This window comes from Mixophyes fleayi, chromosome 1 (assembly GCF_038048845.1).
Source record: "Mixophyes fleayi isolate aMixFle1 chromosome 1, aMixFle1.hap1, whole genome shotgun sequence".
Taxonomy (NCBI): Eukaryota; Metazoa; Chordata; class Amphibia; order Anura; family Limnodynastidae; genus Mixophyes; species Mixophyes fleayi.
In genome coordinates, this window is record NC_134402.1 from 368,464,572 (window position 1) to 368,488,927 (window position 24,356).

Consider the following 24,356-nt stretch of genomic DNA (forward strand, 5'->3'; position numbering starts at 1 on the left):
AGACATCAAAGATTACTTGTCAAACATTTAGACATATTTGGGGATAACTGTAATCATTTTTCATACCTTAGAGGGTGCTTGGCATAAACCTATGCATTACAGAGGGTACTTGGTAAACATTTACCATCATAAGCAAAAACATAATACAAAAAGGTTCAGGAACCCTGCTCTGGATCATTTAATGCAAATATCACATGCTTATTTAATCTTTTTTGCCCTCTATATAAAATGTTAAACTGTAAAAGCAAACTCATGTAAAGGATACAATCATTATAAATCTTTTAACAATTACATTCTAGATGAACAAGAAGTCATTTGTGTCTAGATATAGTTATAAAACGTATAAATTATACATGAGCGGGGGGAAAAGGAATTAAGTAGTGGAACTACAACAATTGCAACTCTATTTTTCCTGCTCTACCTTGAAGCAATCAACGTGGCCACAGCTGGCCATCAATCTCGAAATGTCATTAAGGGCATTTTTTTCTCTAAAGGAGCACATGTGTTCTACACCTGTAGCCTCTTGTTGAGAGATGAGAAGACATAACCTGAAGCAATACTGACTACAAAGAACAGTAACAAGTTTCCGATTCATTCAATGATGAAAGAATGAAATATAGACCCTCCGGGGCAATCTTAATTCATATCTCAACATATTTTAGTTTATATAGAGGAGTATTAATGTATTAGTATTTACTTTAAATAGTATTGAAAGTAAAATATAATGCGTGTAAGTTTATAGAATACAAAATATTAATTAGAAAATTACCTTTTGTACTTAAGTGTTTTTATAAGAATGAAATATATTTTGATAATCTGCAATCACAACAACTATGGTAATTATTTCAGTGAATAACAGGCAATTAAAAGTCTGGGTGGAGGCCACACGCACTTTTCAGTAGCTCTGTGCAACCTGACTGTCCAGCCAGGTCCGTCACCGTAGGTAGATAATTAGCCTATCCCATTATACAGCCATAAGGTCGGGCAACAAATAAACCCCCGATCCACCACAAGAGTGATCCCTCAACATCCTGGGTGGATTTTCATACAGACGCCATCTTGGCATGAACACCCCCAGACACTTATTCACCTGGCAGCGGAACAACAGCCTCTCATTCCGGTTTTGAATCCTGTATCTCTCCCCGGTGGCACCCATACACCCACCTACCAATTGCCTGCCGACTGGGGAAGCTTCACTTCCAGCCATTCCTGTTGGAGCTGTGGCTGCCGGCTCTGGTACCGCCGGCTCCATCCTATAACTGTCCTATGACTTTGGGCCTCCTGCCCACATCCAGGACCTGATCGCCAATATACCTAGCTCTGGGGGGACTGAGGACTCTCTGTTTGCACCATAAGCCGGATACATGGCAGTTCCGGCCCGACACAGCCTCCTCTTTGGTATCAGACTAAACGTGACTCACCCACTTAGGGTAAGAGACTGCAGCCTGCTCATTCCAATACTGTTAGTGAGCCCACAGATTGAAGTTTAACTGGGACTCCCTGCAACACTGACTCAGTTGAACTGCAACTATCCTGAGTTAATCTGTGCAGCTCCACCTTATTATAGCCTCTCTGGGTCCCGTCAGAATCCCACTGAGAGATTTCAACCATCTGTGCATTCTAACTACCCCTATATTAGGATTGTATTTGAGACACCCCAGAATACGTTTCCTGCTGTGCTGCCTGTGAAACAGAAACACCAACTTAGAGCTCACTGCTTCCAACTTGTGGCTCTTGCCCTAGCTGCAGTTCATATCACCAACACATATTCTCTACTACCAGCAGTATATGGTACTGACTTATAGGGGACCTCCTCTTACTGCTTGCACAGACTCCTTGTATAAAATCCAACGCAGAGCTACACATCATCTGAAAGCCACTAGAAAAATATACTTGACTATCTAAGAAAGATAGTTATCACACCTAAAACCAAACCACTGAGCTGTCTATCTCTTCAAACACCTCTTCAAACACCATGCCACCTGGGCCGTGACTCGACCACCTTGGGGTCTCCCCTCACTGCACACTTTTGGGACTCCCACTACTTCCTGCCATCTGTTCGCCATACGAATAAAGGATGCCTTGGTTCTAACCACGTCTTTCTACGTTTTTTGGCCCTGAAACATTCACGGTGGAGCAACCAGACTCTTTCATCCCCACTACCCCCTCATCTTGTTTCCTCACCACCCTACCACGATGCCTAAAGGGAAAATATCTTCAAGATGAGATGTACTTCCCTACCTCTCCAAACAGAAAACTCCAGCTTGACTCGGCGAACACTGCAAATTATGTTTACGCATCATCTCAACTTTGAGCCCATTGATTCCCTCTCCAACAAGGATGATCGATACTTCATCCTAGTAGGCAAACTTAACAATACGCTCTGTACCTTGGTTAATCTATGCCACTAATCAACACCAAAATAATTATTTTTTCAAAAATGGACACTTTATTGACCCGATTTTGCCAGGGAGATGTCATTGTAGCAAGAGATTTCAACACCATTCTGAATAGCTCTATGGACCGATCTACCCCTGTGGCTGTGGCTCCAGCCCACTGTCCTCTAAAACCCTCCTCAGTCTCATAAAGTCCAAGCTTCTCTATGATTCCTGGAGAGTGAAGGAGCTGACTGCTCATGATTACATGTTTTACTCTTCACCCCACCAATCACATTCTCGCATTGGCTGCTCAGCCATGATTTTGCCTTAAACCTCCAGGCTGCTCGGATCCATCCTCTGGTCTGACCACACTCCCTTTTCCATTGATCTCTCTGACCTCGCACCTCATCTCTGTCCCATGAACTGGCACCTTAACGAATCTCTACTCTACAACATGGACATATTGTCCCAGCTCAGAATGCGACTATTTCAAATTAAATCCCTGCACACTCTGGGCAGCGCAATAGGCAGTCCTGAAGTGACACCTGCTCAGTATGGCTTCCAGAAAGAAAAAAGAGACTCTCTCCAGTACCACTGAACTTTCACTCCAACTCCAAACTTTGGAAGCTCAGCACAAAACAACCCCTAACATTGCCACTCTTGTGGCTCTATGCGCAACCAAAGCCAAACTTGACCTCCTTCTCTCCAAACAAGTAGCTAAACGACTTAAATGGCTCCGCAAACCTTTTGTGTGAAGGAGGACAAGGCGTCTCTGCTCCACTAGGAGACACAAGAATATTGTCTCGATCCATGACTTCCATAATCAGCTCCTCCACAACCCTACAGCCATCAGAGCAGCATTCCAGCAATATTACACAGTGCTTCATAACAAACCATCCTCCTTCACTACTTCGGCACAGGGATCCAATGATACGCTGATTTCTGAATTCCTTGCAAAATCCAGACTTCCCAAACTGTCCTACTAAGCTCTCGAGTATCACAATGAAGAGATCTCGATAGAAGAAATCCAACAAACTATTAAAGCACCAAAAAATGCAAATTCCCCGGTCCCAACGGTTCCACGGCCACGCAATATAAGAAATTCTGGGACTTACTTGCTCCAAATCTGCACTACCTCTACAACAACATTCTTCAAGTAGACTCCTTCCCTCTCAAAATACTCAAAGACAGGATTGTAGTGATCCCTAAAGAGAGGAAGGACCAGCTCCATTGCGCAAGCAATATTATGAATATTAATATTAGCAAGATCCCATAAAGATGAATGGGAGAGGAACCTTGGTCCTCCCCCGTATGACGAGGCCTGAGATGACATGAGACTGGGGATAGCTAAAAGCTATCCCCAGTTTCTCAAGTTTAAAGAAACCGCTTACAAAATCTACTATCGCTGGTATTATACTCCCTCATGACTCCATAGCATGTTTCCCTCCTCTTTACCTGACTGCTGGAGGGACCGTGGCCACAGAGGAACTATGCTGCACATATGGTGGACCTGTCCAATTATTTCCTCCTTCTGGGACGGTGTACATGGCTTCCTAAATACTTTATTGGAGACTCCTGTTGCACCCTTGGGTGGTCCTATTATGTTACCATCCCCACGATCTTGACAAATTTTCCCAAAAACCAGTTGCGCACATATTGACGGCTGCCAAATCCCATATTGCACTCAATTGGAAGAGTACTCCCCCCCCTCTCTATCTGTCCTTAAAAAGCAAATTTGGGATGTCGCAGCCATTGAAGAAATTATCTATACCTCCACGATAGGGGCCATGTTTTTAATCAAGTTTGTGCGCCACGGCAGTTCACGGAACGCTCACTTCCCTCCAGCACTTTGCTCTCCCAGGATGACCCATGTGCAGTGAGTATGGTCTCCCTCTACATTATTCTCCCACACGTCTCTGAGCTACTTATACACTCTCCAACCTCCGAGTGCTCACACCTCCCTTATGTGTGGTACCCCCCCTTCCCTTGCTGATCCGACTGCACTCCCCCTCCCCACATCTCCCACTTTCTCTACAGTTAATTCTTTTTTTGATAACACATGTAAGATTTAAAAAATTGGTTCACCTTAAATTTTTGTCTTTCCATGTTAGTACAATAGCTTTACTGTGATGTTCCTTGTATTCACCTGTTTGACGAACCAAATAAGTAATGAAAAAATAAAAAGTCTGGGTGAGCTGAAAGACAAAGCTAAGTTATTAAACTAATCTGTTCCAAATTATATAATTACACCTAAGAATGAATTCACCATAATAGATGATATAAAAAAATTACAAAATCTGTGTTAAATGAAAAACTGTGTAGGTACTGAGCAGTGTAGTTAGCAATTAAAGATGAATGATAGTTTAAAAATGGTTCTCGGGAATATTGTCATTGTCCTGCACATGGCAGCAATATTTGCACAATTTGGAAATCGGTGCAATTTGGTTTTAAGCGTAACCAGTCTGGCTAAAGTCTCTTTAATGTTGAGTGAGTGGGACCTAAGGATTGGGTACTTTGTCATTCCGTAAATATCCATTATAGATAACAAAGTAAAGAATAATTAGACACACCCTGCAAAAATACATTTTGAAGGACACTTACTACCCTCTAACTTAAATAAAAAGCTTTATTAAAAATGTTTTGCTCTTATTTGTTCTTTACAGTTTTAACTAAACTGGTCAGCACTCCTTCTCCTTAAAGAGGTCACTGTGCCTGCCCTGAATCATTGTAGTCTACATCTCTCCAGCTATCCTATGCCATTTCTGTGGGACCTAAAGTTTTAGCTAAAAGCTCTAAACAGGCAGGTTCTACTTTGGTTAACTTGTAAATGTTATTTAGTTTGTATCTCTATATCACTGATTGTAATCCCCCTCCAATTGTAAACCTGCATAAATTATGTTTGAGAATTTATAAATACAGTAATGTTATTAATATTAGTGGAAGTAAACTTAGCTGCAAGCCAATAATAGTATATTTTCTTTAATGCATAGACATGACTATTCCTTCCATGAGGGAGGCAAAGTGAGAACCATGTCTCAGACTACAAGCTTATATCTTCTATCCTCTCCTTAGCCAGTGATTAGCAGAAGTAGAAGTTCCGCCTCCACAAGCAATGACTGAAGATAGAAGTACAAGGCGATACATATCACTCTGACTAACAGTTGGAGAGGTGCAGAAGAAGGAGAATACTTCCTTTCTCTCTGTCACTCTTCTCTCTCTCTCCTTAATCTCTTTTGGGGCTCTATTTATTAAACAGAAAAAAGCTCTATGTTATCCCTATCTATCAAGGGGTTAACAATGAAGATAGCACTGCTATTGCTGGAGGTAACCCTCAATGGATTTTCTGGTTTTCTCATAGGGAAGCTTATTTAACAAGGATTGCGTCGGTACAGGTACTACCACAATCCTTCTTCTTCTATCACCAGCATTTTTTGACATGGAAATCATTTATTTTATATTTTTACATATTTTTATTTATTTCTTTACATGTGGAACTGAAAGCCCATGTCAGTGCTCTCAGTTCCACTGTGTATGTGAGATCTGGCTAGCCCTGGTCACTCATGTACATATTCCTGAACAATTAACCCAGCAAAGCGGAAAGTCTACTCTCTGTGCTCCAGGCACACTGATTAGCTATATTTTATTAGTAAATCATGGCTGCTATAAGCAGCAATAGGGAACCATTCCTATAACCGCTTTTTAATAAATAGGCCTGTTGATCCTGCTTTTAGTCACTTAAGGAGGGAAAAAAAACAGTCATATGTCTAGCTGTGCACTTTCATCTGCAGTCATTGTTTGTGGAAGCATTGACTGCAACTGATCAATGGTGACCTTGGTAGCTGCAACTAATATGAGAAACTAAAAAGTTTCATCCTGCATAGACATAAATGGATGTAGCAAAATAGTTCTATTAGAAGTATTTAAAATGATTTGTTGTTTAACTTGCCAAAACATTGCATTGGAACCTCATCTGCCACCAATTAACATTATAGCGCCCATACATTCAGAGTTCTAAAGGTTATTAAGCAGATTAAACTACAATACTGTATTATGTAGACTTATGATTATCTGCTTCTTATTTACTGTTCCCAAAGTATTATGTTTCACCAATTCATATTTTGTTTACAAGTTTAGTGCTTTCCTGATTTCATAACTTATGAGTTGCCCAAGCAATTCAGTGTTTTGATGATGGAACAAATATTGTAACTAATTACTGCATAAAGAAGGTACTTTTTATGGAAAGGGAAACAATAAAAAATGTCAAAATGTCAAGCCTTGAAAAGATCCAGGTTCTTGTCTGAATATTCTCCTCTGTCCCACATTCTGGTTTCTTCATGATTCATGTTGGCTCTGTTAAGACTTTTATTGACTGTGAATCCGGTTGTGGGTCAGATACATTACTTGCCTGTCAAACTGTTTAGAAATATTACAAAAGCTGTGGCCCATGATGTCTTTTCTAAAGACTTCTTATTGAGGGACATTTATCAAGTCAGTCTTAGAATAAAATTCTATTGCCAGCATCACAAATATCAATAGCGGGGATGCAAGGAAGTTTTATTCCCAGTATTATTGGTGGCAAGGCTACATGCTTTGTAATTGGAAGAAAAGGATAGAAAAACAGCTGGACATGTAGAATACTTTCAGATCTGTTGTAGCAAATATGCATGGTGTCTGCCTTAGAGAATTGTATTTATTAGTGTTTGTTTTATTAGATTTTGTGATTATAAGACCAACAATACAAAATCATTGTAGCAGATTATAACATACACAAAAAATGTATACATGTACTGTGTTTATCACATAAAAGATATATAGCAGTAACAAAACAGCAAATGTGACGTGAAAGCAAAGGAGACGAGCACCTGAGTCCACACCCAAAGCAAGAAAGGAACTATTTCGCTTAGTCCAGATCTGTTCAAGTTTAGCCAAGGTGTTTCTGGCAAGATCAGTGAAACATTCATGAGTATTGGATTAATTTACCCACACTTGAATTTGGGCCAAAGGGAGCCATACAGACGATACAAACTTTGGCTGCTATGCGTGACCTCGTTTCTTATTTGGATGAAATATCTTTACCAACCCTATTGCTAGCAGATAGAGGATTTTTTAGATGACTCTTTCACTCTTCAGAAAACTGTCTATTTTTCTAATGGTAAAGCTTCAGGTTTAGATGGTCTCCCAATTGAATTAATTAAAAAGTATAATGGCTTTTTTGTCTCTAAAATTTTGGAAATATTCCAATAACTATTTAATGAAGGTACGCTTACTTCATCCATGTCTGAAGCACTTATTATCCTCATTCCCAAAGCAGGTAAGTATCCTGAGTGTCCTGAGGCCTATAGGACGTTATCGTTGCTGTCTTCCAATGTAAACTTTTTGGCCAACATTTTTGCTTTGAGATTAAATAATCTTATATCTAAGATTATTCATTTGGACCAAACAGATTTTATGTTAGGCAAATCGACCAAAACTAATGTGAGATGCTTGTTCACACACATTTAATTTCCACATGAAATACCAATGCCTTGCATGTGGCTAAAGCTTTTTAACTAAATAGAATGGACATATCTTTTGGAAGTGCTGTGTAGCTTTGGGATTGGCCCTAATGTTATTAAATTGGTTTAGTTATTATATTCTACACCATTGGCAATAATCTGTGTACATGGATATATATTTATAGGTTATAGATTGTAAAGGGGAACCTGCCAGAATTGACCACTATCCCCTCCCTTTTATCTCTACCTATAGAGCCTTTGGCATGCCTAATTAGGCGTAACCCTGATATAAATAACTTGGAAAAGGGGAGGAGATGAAGATGATTGCATTATAAGAAGATTATATGATATTGTTTCTTGCAGATTCTGATAATGCGTTAAATACTTTACTACTGTACATGTAGTTGAGAGATTTTGTTTATTTTCTAGACTTACAATTAATTCTATCAAGTAATATTTTTTTCAATCTGTGGGAGGTCTTCTTAATGGGCTCTTCATAAGCATTGTCTGCAATGGACTGTACAAATTAAATATTTGGGTATTTGGGTTTCAGACAAGGATGATGATGATATTTTGAATAACAAATATCCCCTGATGGACTTTCTTAAGCCTAATATTCCCATTTGGAAAAAAATTGACTTTTCCCATGACTGTAAGAGTCAATTTAATAAAAATATTTGTACAGCCAAAAACTGTTGTACGTGTTACAACATTCATCCTATATTTATTCCAAGACACAGCGTCAAGACAACCAAATATTATTCTATTTAATTAGAGCATCAAACAGACCTAGAATTAAATTAGATATCATGTACAGGCTTAAAAGCTTTGGAGGATCAGCTCTTCCTAATTTAAGATTATACTACTGTGCTTCTCAGATTGCCCATATTTGCCCATGTTTGGTGAGTTCAAAGAACAATGGCTTATATAACAAATCAATCAATCAATTGTATACTGGACATTATCCCTTACAAAAGTTGTTGGAAGGTAAATTTATGGGCAAGGATACCCATCTTGTGACTCAGGCAGTCCCATTATGGAACAAATGTAATTCATTAATGCATGAGAAGGAAGTAAATGTAGACTGTCCACTTTGGTGTAATAAAAAATATTAAAACTTTTAAAATTAGAAGGTAGAGATTGGTATTTGAAATGTTACAATTGGGCAGCTTTTTACTGAAAACGGTTTAAAAAAATTGAGCACTATTGAATTTGAAACTCCTAAACCTGCATTCTTTAGATGCCTGCAACTCCATCATGCCTTGCACATGCAATTCAATGATTGGCTCCCAACCTTTCTTGATGCTCCAATGAAAATATATTAGCATTGAATCCTAATAAATTAGTATCTACTGTTTACACCTTACTAGCAAACCAGTTAGTTGACAACAACCGATTTTGATACATATAGAATAGGACATGCATGGAAGAGTACTTCCAGTAAAATATTGGCGGACAAAACTATATATATTATATTTGCTTTTTATAACTTCCAAAAGGTACATTTGTCACTGAGTGATATGCTCTATGCAAAATGTGCTGCAAGAGGTGCGTCTTTTTGGCGTTTTTGACATCTTTTATGGGAATACCATATCGCTCCAAATTTTTAGGGGAGTGTGCTTAAGAAAAACTGTTATTTGATTGTGTCCTAAGTCTTCTAAAATAGGAATCTTTGGTTTATCTACAGTATTAGATAAATTATTGAGACAATATGTGAATAGTCTTATTAGCAATATTTAAAAAAAACTCATAGTATATTGTTTATAAATGTGGTGCTTCTTTTCTTTCCCCTGCATTAAAGGTGAACCAGTTTTAATGATAATAATAATAAATAATAATAAATAATAATAATAATAATAATAATAATAATAATAATAATAATCCTGTGTTTTATGTCTGGCTAGCATGTACAAACTAGTGTGTGGGGAAAGGTGTTTTAGAAAAAAGACTAGGGGGTAAATTTATAGAGCTGCGGGTTTGAAAAAGTGGAAAAGTTGCCTTGTCTTGACTGGGTGTGAGATTGACTCTTTGACTCTTGAAAAAAATGGGAATGTCTGTTTTTGTCATTTAATATTGCATTGTAGCTAAAGCACATAGCTCCACTCATTTGTCTGCTAACATGATTTAAAAGACAAAAAGCAGACAGGGAATTGGACATTATGCCAACTGATACTGTGGGTATCACCTTTCCAAGTGATTATACTGCTGCGGTTTTAATACAGTGGCAGATTTGGCATCAAGGTCTACTTACATTCTTACATATGAAATGCTTGAAGTACTTTCAAAGCACATTGTCCCCATATGCCAGCCTGCATTAACTTATACCAGATGGTCAACTTAGTTTAAATAGTGAATCAGATATTTTCAAGCAGACTCTTGGTATATGGTATTTGGCAATTGGTATATTATAGTTTAACAATCAAGGGCTAGATTTACTAAACTGCGGAAAAGTGGGGATGTTGCCTATAGCAACCAATCAGATTCTAGTTATCACTTATTTAGTGCATTCTACAAAATGACAGCTAGAGTCTGATTGGTTGCTTTAGGCAACATCTCCACTTTTTCAAACCCGCAGTTTAGTAAATATACCCCCAAGTCTTTTTGGTGATTGGTGTATAATTGTTTGTTATATTTTTTGTTATTATATTGAAAGTCGAAATTGCAGAAATGTTGACATGGATAACATAGTAAAGCTCATGTGCACAAAGGGGCAGCCAATGTCTCCAGGGAACAAAGCACAGAATGTTAGCCCTGATCCAACATATGAAAAGTAATGATACTGTCCTTTGGGAAAAATACATTATACCAGACAAAGCAGATAGCATTTCCAAAACTAAAAATTAACATGTTAGTTGTACATCTAGCTTTATTGTCCTTTTTTGATTGTGAAAAGGGCAAGGATGATATACATGTTAATCGTTCTGGGCCTAACATGCTCCTGATGAGAATTGTGACATGCAAACTGTAAATTCACAGTCATTATCACAAAATGCTTGTAATAAATGCACAGGAAAATTCCAAACCAGCCATGACTATTGACACAGTACAGGGGCACTTATTTTTTGGCCAGAACAACTGGTAAAGAATGTACCTGGAGTTAAGCAGCAGCAACTTTCACTCCAAATCCGCGTGCACTAAGCTAGTTCCACGAAAATGGACAAGGATTTTCACACCCAGGTAAATATCCAAATTAAGAAAGCTTAAGTTTAATAAACACAAGTCACCAACAGAACCATAGCTCCTTCATGAAATGGCTAAATCAGTCACACTATAACAGTTGTAACATCCCACAAGGAACACATGGTATATGGTACCGGTCTCTTTATAGCCACACCCTGGGGTATCCACTTTGAGCACAATCTGATGTAAGTGAGACTCTTCTTCCTTCACTGCCGGCAAGGCAGCAGTCTTATTACAGTTTCACCCTGCTTTCAGCAGGCGCACCATTCCACAAGATCTACAGGGAACAAGGACAAGGAAGAAAATCCTCACAGATCTTCTATGTAAGCTTCATCCTCAGGCCGGTAGAAGTAGTAACCCCATGCTAGTCCTGACATCCAGCTTCCTTGATCTCAGCACTTAATCTCTCATCCTGTCATCAGCAACTGTACATTTTCAGATAACAGGTTCCCACAATGGATCTCAATACAGGAATGTAATTATTGGAGAACTAATCACTGATGGCATCCTCCCTCTATTAACCTGTTTGTGGCTTCCTGAAGATTTGTGAACTATGAGACGAAGTCTCTCTGGGCCCCTGGATACATAGATAGGGCTATGCTCAGTACTCCTTCTGTGCTCAGGACAGTCTTTTCAGGGTTGGTCTACCCAGGGTTAATCTCTGTCAGAGATAGTGCTACAGTGTACCTGCACAAATCACAATTTATATGGTATCATATAAACATAAAGTAGGAAAACAGAGGGTGACTATTTGCTAACCTTAATTTTAACGTGCCAACGTGCCCCTTTACCATCTCTTCTTAACTGAAAGTGTATTTGGGGGACATAAAAGACTAAAAAAATCTATGCAATTTTGAGAATTTCCTTGTGCAAAACAGAATTTGTACCCACTTTATATTCCAACACGAAGACCCTACAAATTTACTTTTGGAACCCACCCTGGCATTTACTTGCTTTGTTGTGCTGCCTACTGATTCCACAGAGATTGTAGATGACTAATAGAAAGTGGGTTAGGGAATCAGACCTGGGATCCTGAGTTTCAAAATGAATCAAAGCAAATAGCATTTTGAAATTAGAATAATTAAAAAATCTTGCAATCAGTAAGTCAGCAAATTATGAGCAGAAATGCAGCCAAATTGCATCATACAGAATTTCTGGGGTTTCATTCAACTCTAATTATGACATTGAATATTTATCTTTATGCCTTATAAGAATATTTGCAGATTATTTCATTCAATAGAACATATTTGGGTATTTATTATTGCTAGTTATTTCTTGTAGCTGCATTTTGTACATTTTTGGTATCATTAATGGTCCTGCTATCCCCCTGCTGCACCTTCCGGGTCATTCCCACTGAACCCTCTCTTTCCTTCTCCTCCTTGAGCCTCTTCCTTACTGTCGACATTTGCGTTGCCAACATCTATCGTCCTCTAGGACCCAACTCTCAATCCCTTGATAACTTTTCTGCTTCGCTCTAACACTATCTGTAGTCTACCTCTATTCTCTCATTGATGATCCCACCAACCCCACAGCATCCAAACTTTTCTCCTTCTCATCCTAATTTGGTCTTTCTCAATGGACCTCTTCTACCTCCTACAATAGAGGTCACTCCTTTAATTTGGTAATTTCCTACCTGCGTGATGTCTCTGACTTCAACTCCCCCTTACTTATCTCTGACCACCTCCTCTCCTTTACTATCACTCCACCCCTCATGCCTCTCGTAAGGCCACACTCACTAACCTCACTTAGCGGTACCTTGACACCCTCTACCTCTGCCAATAAAATTCTAATAACCCTTACACATAGTTTTTTTGCTCTTTACATTTTTCTGAAACACTGTAATTATAGACCATGATTGTTATTTGTTATAGTAATTCTTAGTTTTTGTGTTATACAGTAACTATTTTTAAAGGCTAAATCCACATTTTGTGGACTTTTAGGTCTATCACTTAATTAGACTCTAAGGCCAGATACCTGCAAATGTTGCATTAGCATTTTTTTAACACTAGAGAAAACTTGTGTCAAACACAAGTGTGTGCTGGTGTTCAGAGCTCACTCAGAGCTCCCTCTAGGCTTCCATAAAACATGTGGAACTTTACCACAATGCTAGTTTGTTTCTATTGCTGCTGTTTCCAGTAATAAGTCTAGTGACACTAGAAACATATTAGTGTTAAAAATCCATGTAATATCAGTGGGTTGAAACTTAAGGATATTTTTTGCTTCCAATTTACTTTAGAATTCAAAAGCATTCTCTAACAATAACCTGACTTTATACATTTTTTCTATACAACAAGAAATACATCCTGCACTCCCTTAAACGTCTGGCCAGAGCCGGATTTACACCTCATGGGGCCCTAGGCAAGATATCGGTTTGCCCCCCCCCCCTTCACACACACAGTGGCCCCTCACACACACGCGGGGCTGCCATCAGAAATTGTGGGGCCCAGTACAAACGAAAGAGTCTGCCCCCCCCCTTCCCAATGTATAGTACGGGGTATATTACATTGACTCCATATTAAGCCACACATAGTACCCCCAGATCATATTATGCTACACATAGTACCCCCAGATCATATTATCATACACATAGTACCCCCAGATCATATCATAAACATAGTAACCCCAGATCATATTATCATACACATAGTACCCCCAGATCATATTATCATATACATAGTACCCCCAGATCATATTATGCTACACATAGTACCCCCAGATCATTAGCATACACATAGTACCCCCAGATTATATTATCATAAACATAGTACCCCCAGATCATATTATCATACACATAGTACCCCCAGATCATATCATACACATAGTACCCCCAGATCATATTATGCTACACATAGTACCCCCAGATCATATCATAAACATAGTACCCCCAGATCATATTATCATACACATAGTACCCCCAGATCATATCATACACATAGTACCCCCAGATCATATTATGCTACACATAGTACCCCCAGATCATATCATACACATAGTACCCCCAGATCATATCATATACATAGTACCCCCAGATCATATTATGCTACACATAGTACCCCCAGATCATATTAGCATACACATAGTACCCCCAGATTATATTATCATAAACATAGTACCCCCAGATCATATTATCATACACATAGTACCCCCAGATCATATCATACACATAGTACCCCCAGATCATATTATGCTACACATAGTACCCCCAGATCATATCATAAACATAGTACCCCCAGATCATATTATCATACACATAGTACCCCCAGATCATATCATACACATAGTACCCCCAGATCATATTATGCTACACATAGTACCCCCAGATCATATCATACACATAGTACCCCCAGATCATATTATCATAAACATAGTACCCCCAGATCATATTATACACATAGTACCCCCAGATCATAGTATCATAAACATAGTACCCCCAGATCATATTATCATGCACATAGTACCCCCAGATCATATTATGCTACACATAGTACCCCCAGATCATATTATGCTACACATAGTACCCCCAGATCATATCATACACATAGTACCCCAGATCATATCATACACATAGTACCCCCAGATCATATCATACACATAGTACCCCCAGATCATAGTATCATACACATAGTACCCCCAGATCATATTAAGCCACACATAGTACCCCCCAGATCATATCATGCCCCACATAGTACCCCCAGTTGATATCACGCCACACATAATACCCTCAACACATATTATTTTTGTTACATTTACATATGTGCATAGTGTAGGAACCCCCTGTGTGCTCACCTTCTACTCAGAGCGCCAGCAGAGACAGGAACATCAGCTGTCAGCACAAGCCGGACATCACAGAAGAATACAGCCGCCGGCTCTATCACAACCCCGCCCCCAGTGACAAGAAACAGTTCCCAAAATTAAGGACCCGACTCGCGGCACCCCCCCCCCCCCCCCCCGCGCACGAGTCGCGCCAATGTGTCATGTGATCAGTGTCATGAGAATTCAAATACAGCACCTGTTTGCAGTAACATACAGTATCTATGTTTTATACCATATGGCTGAATGCTCTGTGGTTAAATATCCATTTAAATCTTCCAAGCCTGATGAAGATTAGTTTCCTAGGTGCATTAGCAATTACAGACACAGTTGTGAACCATGGAAGTGCATGGAGTTTAACTTCACTGTGCACCATATGGTTCTAATTATACACCTAATTATCTTGTCATCTTCTTTTGGTTCATTTATTCATTGTATATTTGTATGACTACTGTTTTTCAATAAAACAAAAAATTAAAATGAGAAAACTATCTATTATGGAGTCAGTGTAGAGCTGAATAATACACAAAATCCTTTATAAATGTCTCAAATATTTGAGTGCACGATTTTAAAACCATTGCATTGTAAAGTCCTAAGCCTAGTTTTATGTGTTTGCATCTATATATATATATATATATATATATATATATATATATACATATATATATATATATATATATATATATATATATATATATATATATATATATGTATATATGTGTGTATGTGTGTTCTTAAGATTCTGAAAAATACCTGTAATAATTAAAATTATATATATCAATAATTCTCTCAAATATATCAATATCCTTCTGAAGTTGAGGTCCCCAGAACTAAATATAATGCTCTTATATCTACGGTTATCTATGAAACTTTATTGTAAACAAAGTTTTAAAGCTCTGGGGCCCATACACACAAGCAGGGGAACAGCCTGTAATATTTGTAAGCATCATTTCAAGATCATACAATAAAAAGTTTGGATTGCTAACCAATATATAGTATGGTATAAACAGATTTGCTTCTACTGTCTATCAAGTATATTTCTTAGTATAAGATATGATGATACTGGGAGGTTAGTCTCAATTGATCATACTTGCCAACTCTCCCGGAATGTCCGGGAGACTCCCGAAATTCGGGTCGGTCTCACGGACTCCCAGGAGAGCAGGCAAGTCTCCCGCATCCCACAACTGCCTTCCCAAAATCTTTTTGGCACCGCCCCCCACGACAAAAGTTTCACTTTGTCGCAGGGGTGGGGCCAAAATGACTCATTTGGCTGGGCCCCATCCCCTCCCACCCTCCGGTCACGCCCCTCTCCCGGCCAGAACTTGCCGAAAGTAGGCAATTATGCAATTGATATACTTGAGTTTCCAGCCTGTTATAGTTGTAAAGTGGACGAACATCCATTTAACCTATGTAAATGACCTGTTATGTAAAATAATGATATTGGCAATTGCCATTAAGACATGAATTTAGGACATGACAAAAACAGTATAGGACCCAGTGTAAGAGCATTGCCTTAGTCCACTAATCATGGTGTAAAGCTGGCTCATGCTATCACTGATATAGAATTTGTTTTATCCTTGACCAAATTTGATGAATATATATGCAACATAAACAAGTGTTTTATTTAGTCAGTATCAGTGTTAGAATCCATAACATATTTTCCAGTTCCAATGCAATGGGGTAAAACATAAGCCCAATAAAGTTGTGTATTGAGAATGCACGTATACTCCATTCGAGAATCCATGGGCTAGATTTACTAAGCTGCGGGTTTGAAAAAGTGGGGATGTTGCCTATAGCAACCAATCAGATTCTAACTGTCATTTTCTAGAAAGTACTAAATAAATGAAAGCTAGAATCTGATTGGTTGCTATAGGCAACATCCACACTTTTTCAAACCCGCAGCTTAGTAAATCTAGCCCCATGAGTCTTGCCTCACCTTGCCTCAGGTGAACAACCATACAAGCAAACCTTTACAGTATGTTTGTCATTTGTGAGATTTGTACACAGTTAAATCACAGGTTACAGGAGAAACTTATCAGACTGACACTATATAAATTGTAATAACCGGTATGTGATGAGTTTTCTATAATACTGTTGAGGATACCGATATGTGGCACGTACATTTAGGTGGTAAAAGAACCATTTCATTGAACATCAGCAGATTACTATATATAGGATTATAAAATCAGTTGTGACAAGATATATGTTTTCAGACCTTAAGGAGATATGAAACACCTAATAGATATAAGGATATAAACTATTAAGAGTTAACTGGAACAACATATATAAAATCCTCAGACAAAAAAAGCCCTACTGGGTAGTTAAATTGTCCTATTCAGTGTGTTTGTTTGTTTGTTTACATACTTTTAGTAGCATTACTTTTGATGGCAGACAATAAGAGACCTTTAAGGTATATTTATTAAGCCCTGAAATAACTGTTGTCTCTATAGTTACTATTCATAGGCTATTTATAAAATAATGAAAAGCTAATTTGTCCATCTTAAAAAGTAACATGAAAATGGTATTAATCAAAATATGATGAAAAAAATGCTTAAGCAAAATCAAAATTCCATTGGACCAAGCTACCTCTCGGTAGAGCATGTGTTCTAATGACATCTACGTTAATGTATTTGCATGTAAGCACATGTTGGTTTTATTAAAAGTTAAAAGAAGAAATGAAAAATGAAAAATGATCTTATCCCATGGACATAAAAATGAAAAATGATCTTATCCCATGGACATAAAAAAATTAAAAAGATATGTAAAAAAGTGTAAACATAGTAAAACAAACTTATTATGACACTCATCAGTCAGTATAATCTGTTATACTGTACATATGTTAAGTATCTTTATAAATGATACAAGTAATACAATACATATAGCAACATATTATCAGTGTGCAAACATTACAATTGCCAATACTAAGACTAAGTACATCTTTTCCAACTTGTTGCTACTTTTGCCCAAATAAAAAAAATATATTTATTCCAATATGCTATCAAAAGTAACTTCTATTTATTCTAAAATTCCCTTGGATAGACTAAAAAATAAGCAATATTATTCCCTGGTGGAAATTAGAAAATGTGAAAACATGTCTGGTCACTGAGCTGAAACAAATCATGAAGAGGTTAATGAATTCTACTTATTAAAATAAAAGTAAATCTAACAGTGAATGCTTCAGAGACACGGCAGGAAGAACAACTTCTCGCCCAGGGCAGTGTCCAAGCTTACATACTGATCAGGCTGTGGTTTTTAGCTAGGGGGTGAAATATGAACACAGAAACAGGTCTACGTGGATAGCTACAGGAAGAGCAAAGGGCAGATAAGCTCCGTTTTGGTTACTTGAGAGGCTTAAACTCATTTATTCATTATTAATGTAACTTTTGTTTTAATAAATTCCATTCATTAAACTTGGTTGTCTGCAGATGTATTACCAAAGGGGGGGGGGGGCGCTTCCCCTTCTTTTTATATATAATGCGTCTTATGGACATAGGCATAGGAAACGGTGCTCTGCAATATTATGATAGCAAAAAATGATAATCAATATTTCACTAATAGCATATAACAAAATGCACATTTTTGTATTGAAATTGATAATAAACACACAGATAAAATATTATACATATATATACACACACAAAGATCTAGTCAAACATATAATGTATATGCATATTACAAATGCATTTTTACTCACCAACTGTATCACATGGTTCATCTTTATAGACACAGAAATCCGATCTAGAAGAAAGGGGGAGAACAAACACATTAATCACAATCAACGCTGTCAGACTAGTAATAATTATGTGACCCATTTGCACAGATTTGATATGCCTCAGTAGGTAAAAACAGGAGCCCATTATTGTAACCAAGACTACAGAAAAGTAAAGATTTGGATTAACAAGTAGGTATTGCAAACGTTATTTAATTCTTTGAGGAGGTTTTGGGGTTGAAAGGTTGAAATATGAACCTCATATTTTCATTTAATAAATCAGAGAATTTGAATATTACATTTAATTAACAAAATAATGAGCCTCATTGTACATTTTAAAATTCAAAGTAGTTTTAACACAGCCGCGTGTTTCCTAAAGATCATGTTTACATTTCTGTGAAAACTATTTCTTTGTAAATGATCAAATTTTATTACAGGCAGAAAATAAAAACAAAGTGAAACCACACTGACCAAAAGCAGAAGTCGCAACATGGGCATACCAGTACTAAGCATGATAATAAATATTGCATCAAAAGACAACACGTTTTCCCGATAGTACTTCAGGATGTTTGTCGATGTTAAAATGTTGAACAAATGGTAGGGTTAGATGTTCTCCTTTCCTTTCCCACTGTCTCAAAGCTTGGACCATGCGCAAGTGGAACAATTTTATTCTACTTGCTTGGAGGTACCATATCCTCACATTTCAGTATCATGCAGATGTACATAATATCTATTGAAAATACTTTAATATACACCTATCTGACAATTAAATTAAACACACCGCCTTAGAATAGTCACTGCTATAAATGGTTAGATTACATTAGATTCAGGGTCAAATGCAGTCAAATGCAGTAACACTTTCATACTATGGAAGCTGGAATATTGAAATAAGCGCCAATTCTTAGATATGGCTTTACTGCATGCTGCATTCTATAATTATTGGCACTATCTAAGTAAACAATAACAATAATAATAATAACTAGTCATACAGAGGTGGTGTTCGGTTTTCGTTTGCTGTATCTGTTTCTTACTCAGATCTGGTATGTAGTTCAGGTATGATTCCTCTGAATGCTGAGAGCTACACTTTATAAACTCTCAACTGTCCTGCATTCATTGCCAGTCCCTGGCTCTGTATTCGTTTGTCTCCTGGTTCCTGATAACTGGCTGTATATCTTATAGTGAGCTGGTTCCTAGCTAAGCTTTCACAAGTCTTCTGGCTCATTATAACATGCTTTGCATCTTCAAGCTATTCATATAGCTCTACACAGTATCCTCAGGAACAGACTGTGATAATGATCATTTCCTCGCTCTGCTACACAGTGATCGCTAGACTCTGTGCTATATTCTTGCACTGCCTTTAAGACAGAGACTCTGTATTATATTCCTGCATTATCTTAAAGACTGTGAAAATCTGCACCAACATTGCCTCATAGACTCTGTTTTATAGTCCTGCATTATTTTAAAGACTGTGAAAATCTGCACCAACATTGCCTCATAGACTCTGTTTTATAGTCCTGCATTGCTGCAAAACTGTTATTTTTCTGCTTTGCCTGAAAGACTGCACCAGCACTTCCTCAAAGACTGTATGATATTCATGCATTGTCTTTTGACTGTGACACTTTCCTCCATCAACTCAGAGCCTGTGTTATCACCCTTCAAAGTTTTGATTACTGCCAAATCCTGTGTACTTAAGCTCTGTCCATCATTATATGTGATATACTGCCATAAACTCCATATTGTTTTACTACAACATCACATCGTACTTCTTGTGATTTCCTCACAGACGGCCTTTCACAAAACACACCTTGTCCCTCAGTCCCACAATGATCTCCTCTATTTTATTTTCAATCTTTCTTTTCCAGATTTTAATAACCTAGGCTGACTTAAATTGTTTATGTTAACAATTTTAAATTTATTTGAACTATTATTTAAATTGAGACCAAGTTATTTAAAAAGAACATGTTTAAAGCAGGAATGGCTCTTGTTGATAGATATGTATACAGTGGTGCCATCCACAACATGTACATATGTCGTGCCCTTCTTGCTACATCTATGAATTTTGTGAACATAAAGAAACATATGAGCATCCCAGGGGTCACAATACAGCTATTCGCACTCCTCTCACCACACTAAAATCTGAGAGGACATAGAGACAACTTACACCTGTGTTTGCTTCACATAATCTCTCCTGTGAATTCAGAAATGAGACAGACACATCATATTTAGAAAAGCACCTGATAAACTCTTTCTCTTTCTCTATGTCTATCTGGGACCACTACAATAGTCAATATTCCCTAGCACCTTTACTTTTATCCTGCTCTAGGACAATCCTATATTCCCCATGGGTTTTCGTCATGATGACTTTCTAGCCAGGAACAAAATTGATCTCCTAAATGATGTAGTCCTTCTTAGACATTTGCCCGCATTCCTGGGCTTAGAAGCAAGATTAGTGGCAGGCACTATCCCCGCACTGTCCATACATGTCGGGGAAGGACGCATGTCTCCTAGGAACCGGGACGCTTCTTTCTCTCTTATGTCGCCCATCAGGTGCATCCCACCGCCGGAGTCACGTCCTCCCAATCAGGAGCCATGTGCAGGTATTTAAGGCCCAATATATTTATTGCGTAAAATTTGTTGCCCAAAGAAGCCCATGAACTCAGATAGGAAGCAGACTTTGGAGAAGCCATGGAGGTGGCAGAGATGGAGTCCATTAGATCCGAAATGGCTAAAAAGTCTATCTGTGTCTGGAATGTTGTCATCTCTCAGATGGTATAATGTCCCTACAAGGTATGTTTCCAACATCATCAGACCAGTTTTGAAGCTAAGTGCTCTCACAAGGACAAAGACAGGTGTAACAATAGAGTTTGGGAATGCTGCCGGATTTGGGGTAGAATCATCTTTTCTACAGGGAAGTCTATTGGCCCTGAACTTTAACATGCAAACCACATGCAGGCTAGATAGCTATTAACAATATATTTTCTTATTAGGCTCTCTCTACACAGATGTGACAGCCTGGTTAAGTGTATCTTTTTTACTACCAGGCAAGAGCAATTAACAAATTATGCCTCAATTAGTGTTTGAGTTCTGTTTGAGGGACATGTTATTTCACATCTGGTGACAATGTCCTAAAATTGTTGAATTCTGGAGAGATGTTAGGAAGTTTAATAAGGAAGTCACTTGTGTAGTAGTACCTAATAATTTAAAATACAGCATCCTTCCTCTCCCCATACCTGGGGGTGACCACCAGATCATTAAACTAATCACTCACATTTTAAATGCAGCCTTGATATCCCCAGAGGCTGCATTCCTCACTTCTGTTATCAGCAGAAATACTAACAAAATGGAATATATGACCAGCATCCTTAATAACTCTGTAATGTTGTTCTACAGAGTTTGTGAATGCTGGTTAATTTGGGATAGCACCATCTTTTTCACTGGGAAGTCTATAGACCCTCAACTCTAGTATGCAAACCTCACATGGCCATATGGTTAGTGGTACAGTACACCCATAGCTACAATGTGACATAAAATAATTTGTATCCAATGTTACTACATGTACTGAGAATTTGTTTGCTCCTGTATATTGTGACTATGATGCTTGTATCTTTACTTATTTCTGCCTCAATAAAATATGAAACAAATAAATAGGCTTTATATAATTATAAAAACAACTATACAGGGTGCGTCCAAAGAGGATATATGTTTTATTGATATAAAAATTCAATATAAAATACAACTGATCTCACATTTACAATTTCATTTTAGGAGTATATACATGGTTGTAGCAGATTAATCCTTATTGTCTCTTTATATAATTATAGTTTGTTCCAGGTGTAGATTTATTAAGCTTGATTGAAAATGTTGCTACAAATAGCTATAGAAGGTACCCAGTATCCGACCAACTTTTGAGTGTACCAGTGACACTGGTATTCTAGTAGACTGACAGTAGTCCCTGCAGTACATGAAATCCCTGCCAGGCATGTTTGGAAGAAATAAAATAACTTCTGACATTTTTAGTTCATGGTCTTGGGGCACCAGCTATCCCAAATGGGCTGAAGTATATAGCGTTACACAACAGGTCAGACACACAAGTCTCTGGGATAAACTATGAAATAAGGGATTCATTTCCAATAACACTTTCGGTTTCTCTATGTTCCTTGTTCAAAGATAGTAAAGGCCATTCATAAAAGTGCAAAACAAGTAAGACCGTCATTTTAGCAACTGCCCTATGAAACTTCAAGTTGCACCTACTTTGCAGGATTGCAGCTCCAATGGAAATGTCCATTCTACTATCACGTTAGCAGAAATCCCTTCATTTAATGGACTCTTAACATATATATATATTTTCATTCCCTTCATATTTGTTCATTGCAATTATTAAGGAAGGAATGTATAAAAATATTATTGTTAGAGGACTTTTCATCATTTATATGACGGTGCTCAATTAAGTACAGAAAATGTTTGAGGTTAGTGTCCCTTAAATTTGAACTTTTCTGTTCAAAGATCATTTATTTTAGTAACAAGTGACCCATTGAAATGTTGATAACATTACTTGGTACATGGAAAACAAAGGTCATTTTATGGGAAGAATAATTCTATACTCTCCCCTTTGTTAAACCGAAAATAGCCCTATAAATGTACCTTCTGCGTCCCCTCAAAATTTGATGCCCAAGTCAGGTTCTATCTAATACAAGCTTCTGTAGATAACCACAACTGTTAAATAAATAAGAAGTAATGATGAGTTTTACTGTTAATAGATGCGAGGCATCATGCTGACAAGTTCCGTAGCTGTGAACTGCTAGAAATGAAATACTACTTAATTCTAATAACATTCCATGTGTCAAAACTGACAGACAAGCCAGTCACTTACATTCCACATAACATTCACAAACCAACACATGCATTGGCTTTCCTTAAGATCATTTACACAGCTCAGTTCATTATAAGCCATAAAACAATGATCTGAAATCATCAGCATACCACAGAGCATTAAAATACATCCCCGACTTTCAGTGTAAAGCCCTATGAAACGTGACTTTAACATAAAATGTAAGATTAAGTGTAACAGGTTTGAGTCACTTGGTAAGAGAGACGTCAAAGTAACTATTGTTATTATAGAGATCATATCAGATAGATAGTATTAATTACATTACTTTTCCTAGAAGCAATTCATGTTATTAGCTAAAGAGCTTCTTTTTACTTCAATAAAATATATAGTAAATTATATAAAATATACTAGCAGTTTCTGGTGATGTGGCCTGTATCTATGCATTTATTTTGACTTATTCGGAAACAAGAATGGATAAACTTAAATAGGCTATGCCAGGGGTTTACCTAAGCCTTTGTGGGCCCCATGGCAAAAATTCGGTAAGGGCTTCCTTGTATCGACCAATGGTAAAAAGTCACATACATACAAACAGGGATGGCGGGCGCCCATCAGTTATGGTCCCCATAGCAGCTACATTCCTGCACCTATGGCAGTTGCTCTCTTGGGCTATTCTGATGCCAGTTTCAATGGTAGAGAACCCTGGCTGAATTATATTAGATAGGAGACTCAGCAGTAGTGCTATGTATCAGGTTGAAGTGGGAATCATAGTAATTAATCCAAATATCCACACTTGTGACACTCTCTTCGGCCAAGTATGCCCCTCTCCTGCCAAGCCTCCTTGCCAAATGTGTTAAATAATACAATTTTGCTGGGGGCAGCCATCCTATTTAATAGTTGTGTAACAACCACACATATATCCCCATAGCAGTAGGAAAAACATTTCTGAGTGTATTATA

At 37.8% G+C, this 24,356-nt stretch overlaps 1 protein-coding gene across 1 annotated transcript in view; it reads right to left on the minus strand.

Annotated features, from left to right (window-relative positions):
* ADAMTS19 (ADAM metallopeptidase with thrombospondin type 1 motif 19) overlaps window positions 1-24,356 on the minus strand; it is a 205,152-nt gene that overhangs the window by 123,719 nt on the left and 57,077 nt on the right. Inside the window, exon 7 of the mRNA XM_075178766.1 lies at window positions 18,558-18,601. Within this exon, the coding sequence (XP_075034867.1) occupies window positions 18,558-18,601 (44 nt within the window). The remainder of the gene's footprint in view (window positions 1-18,557; window positions 18,602-24,356) is intronic.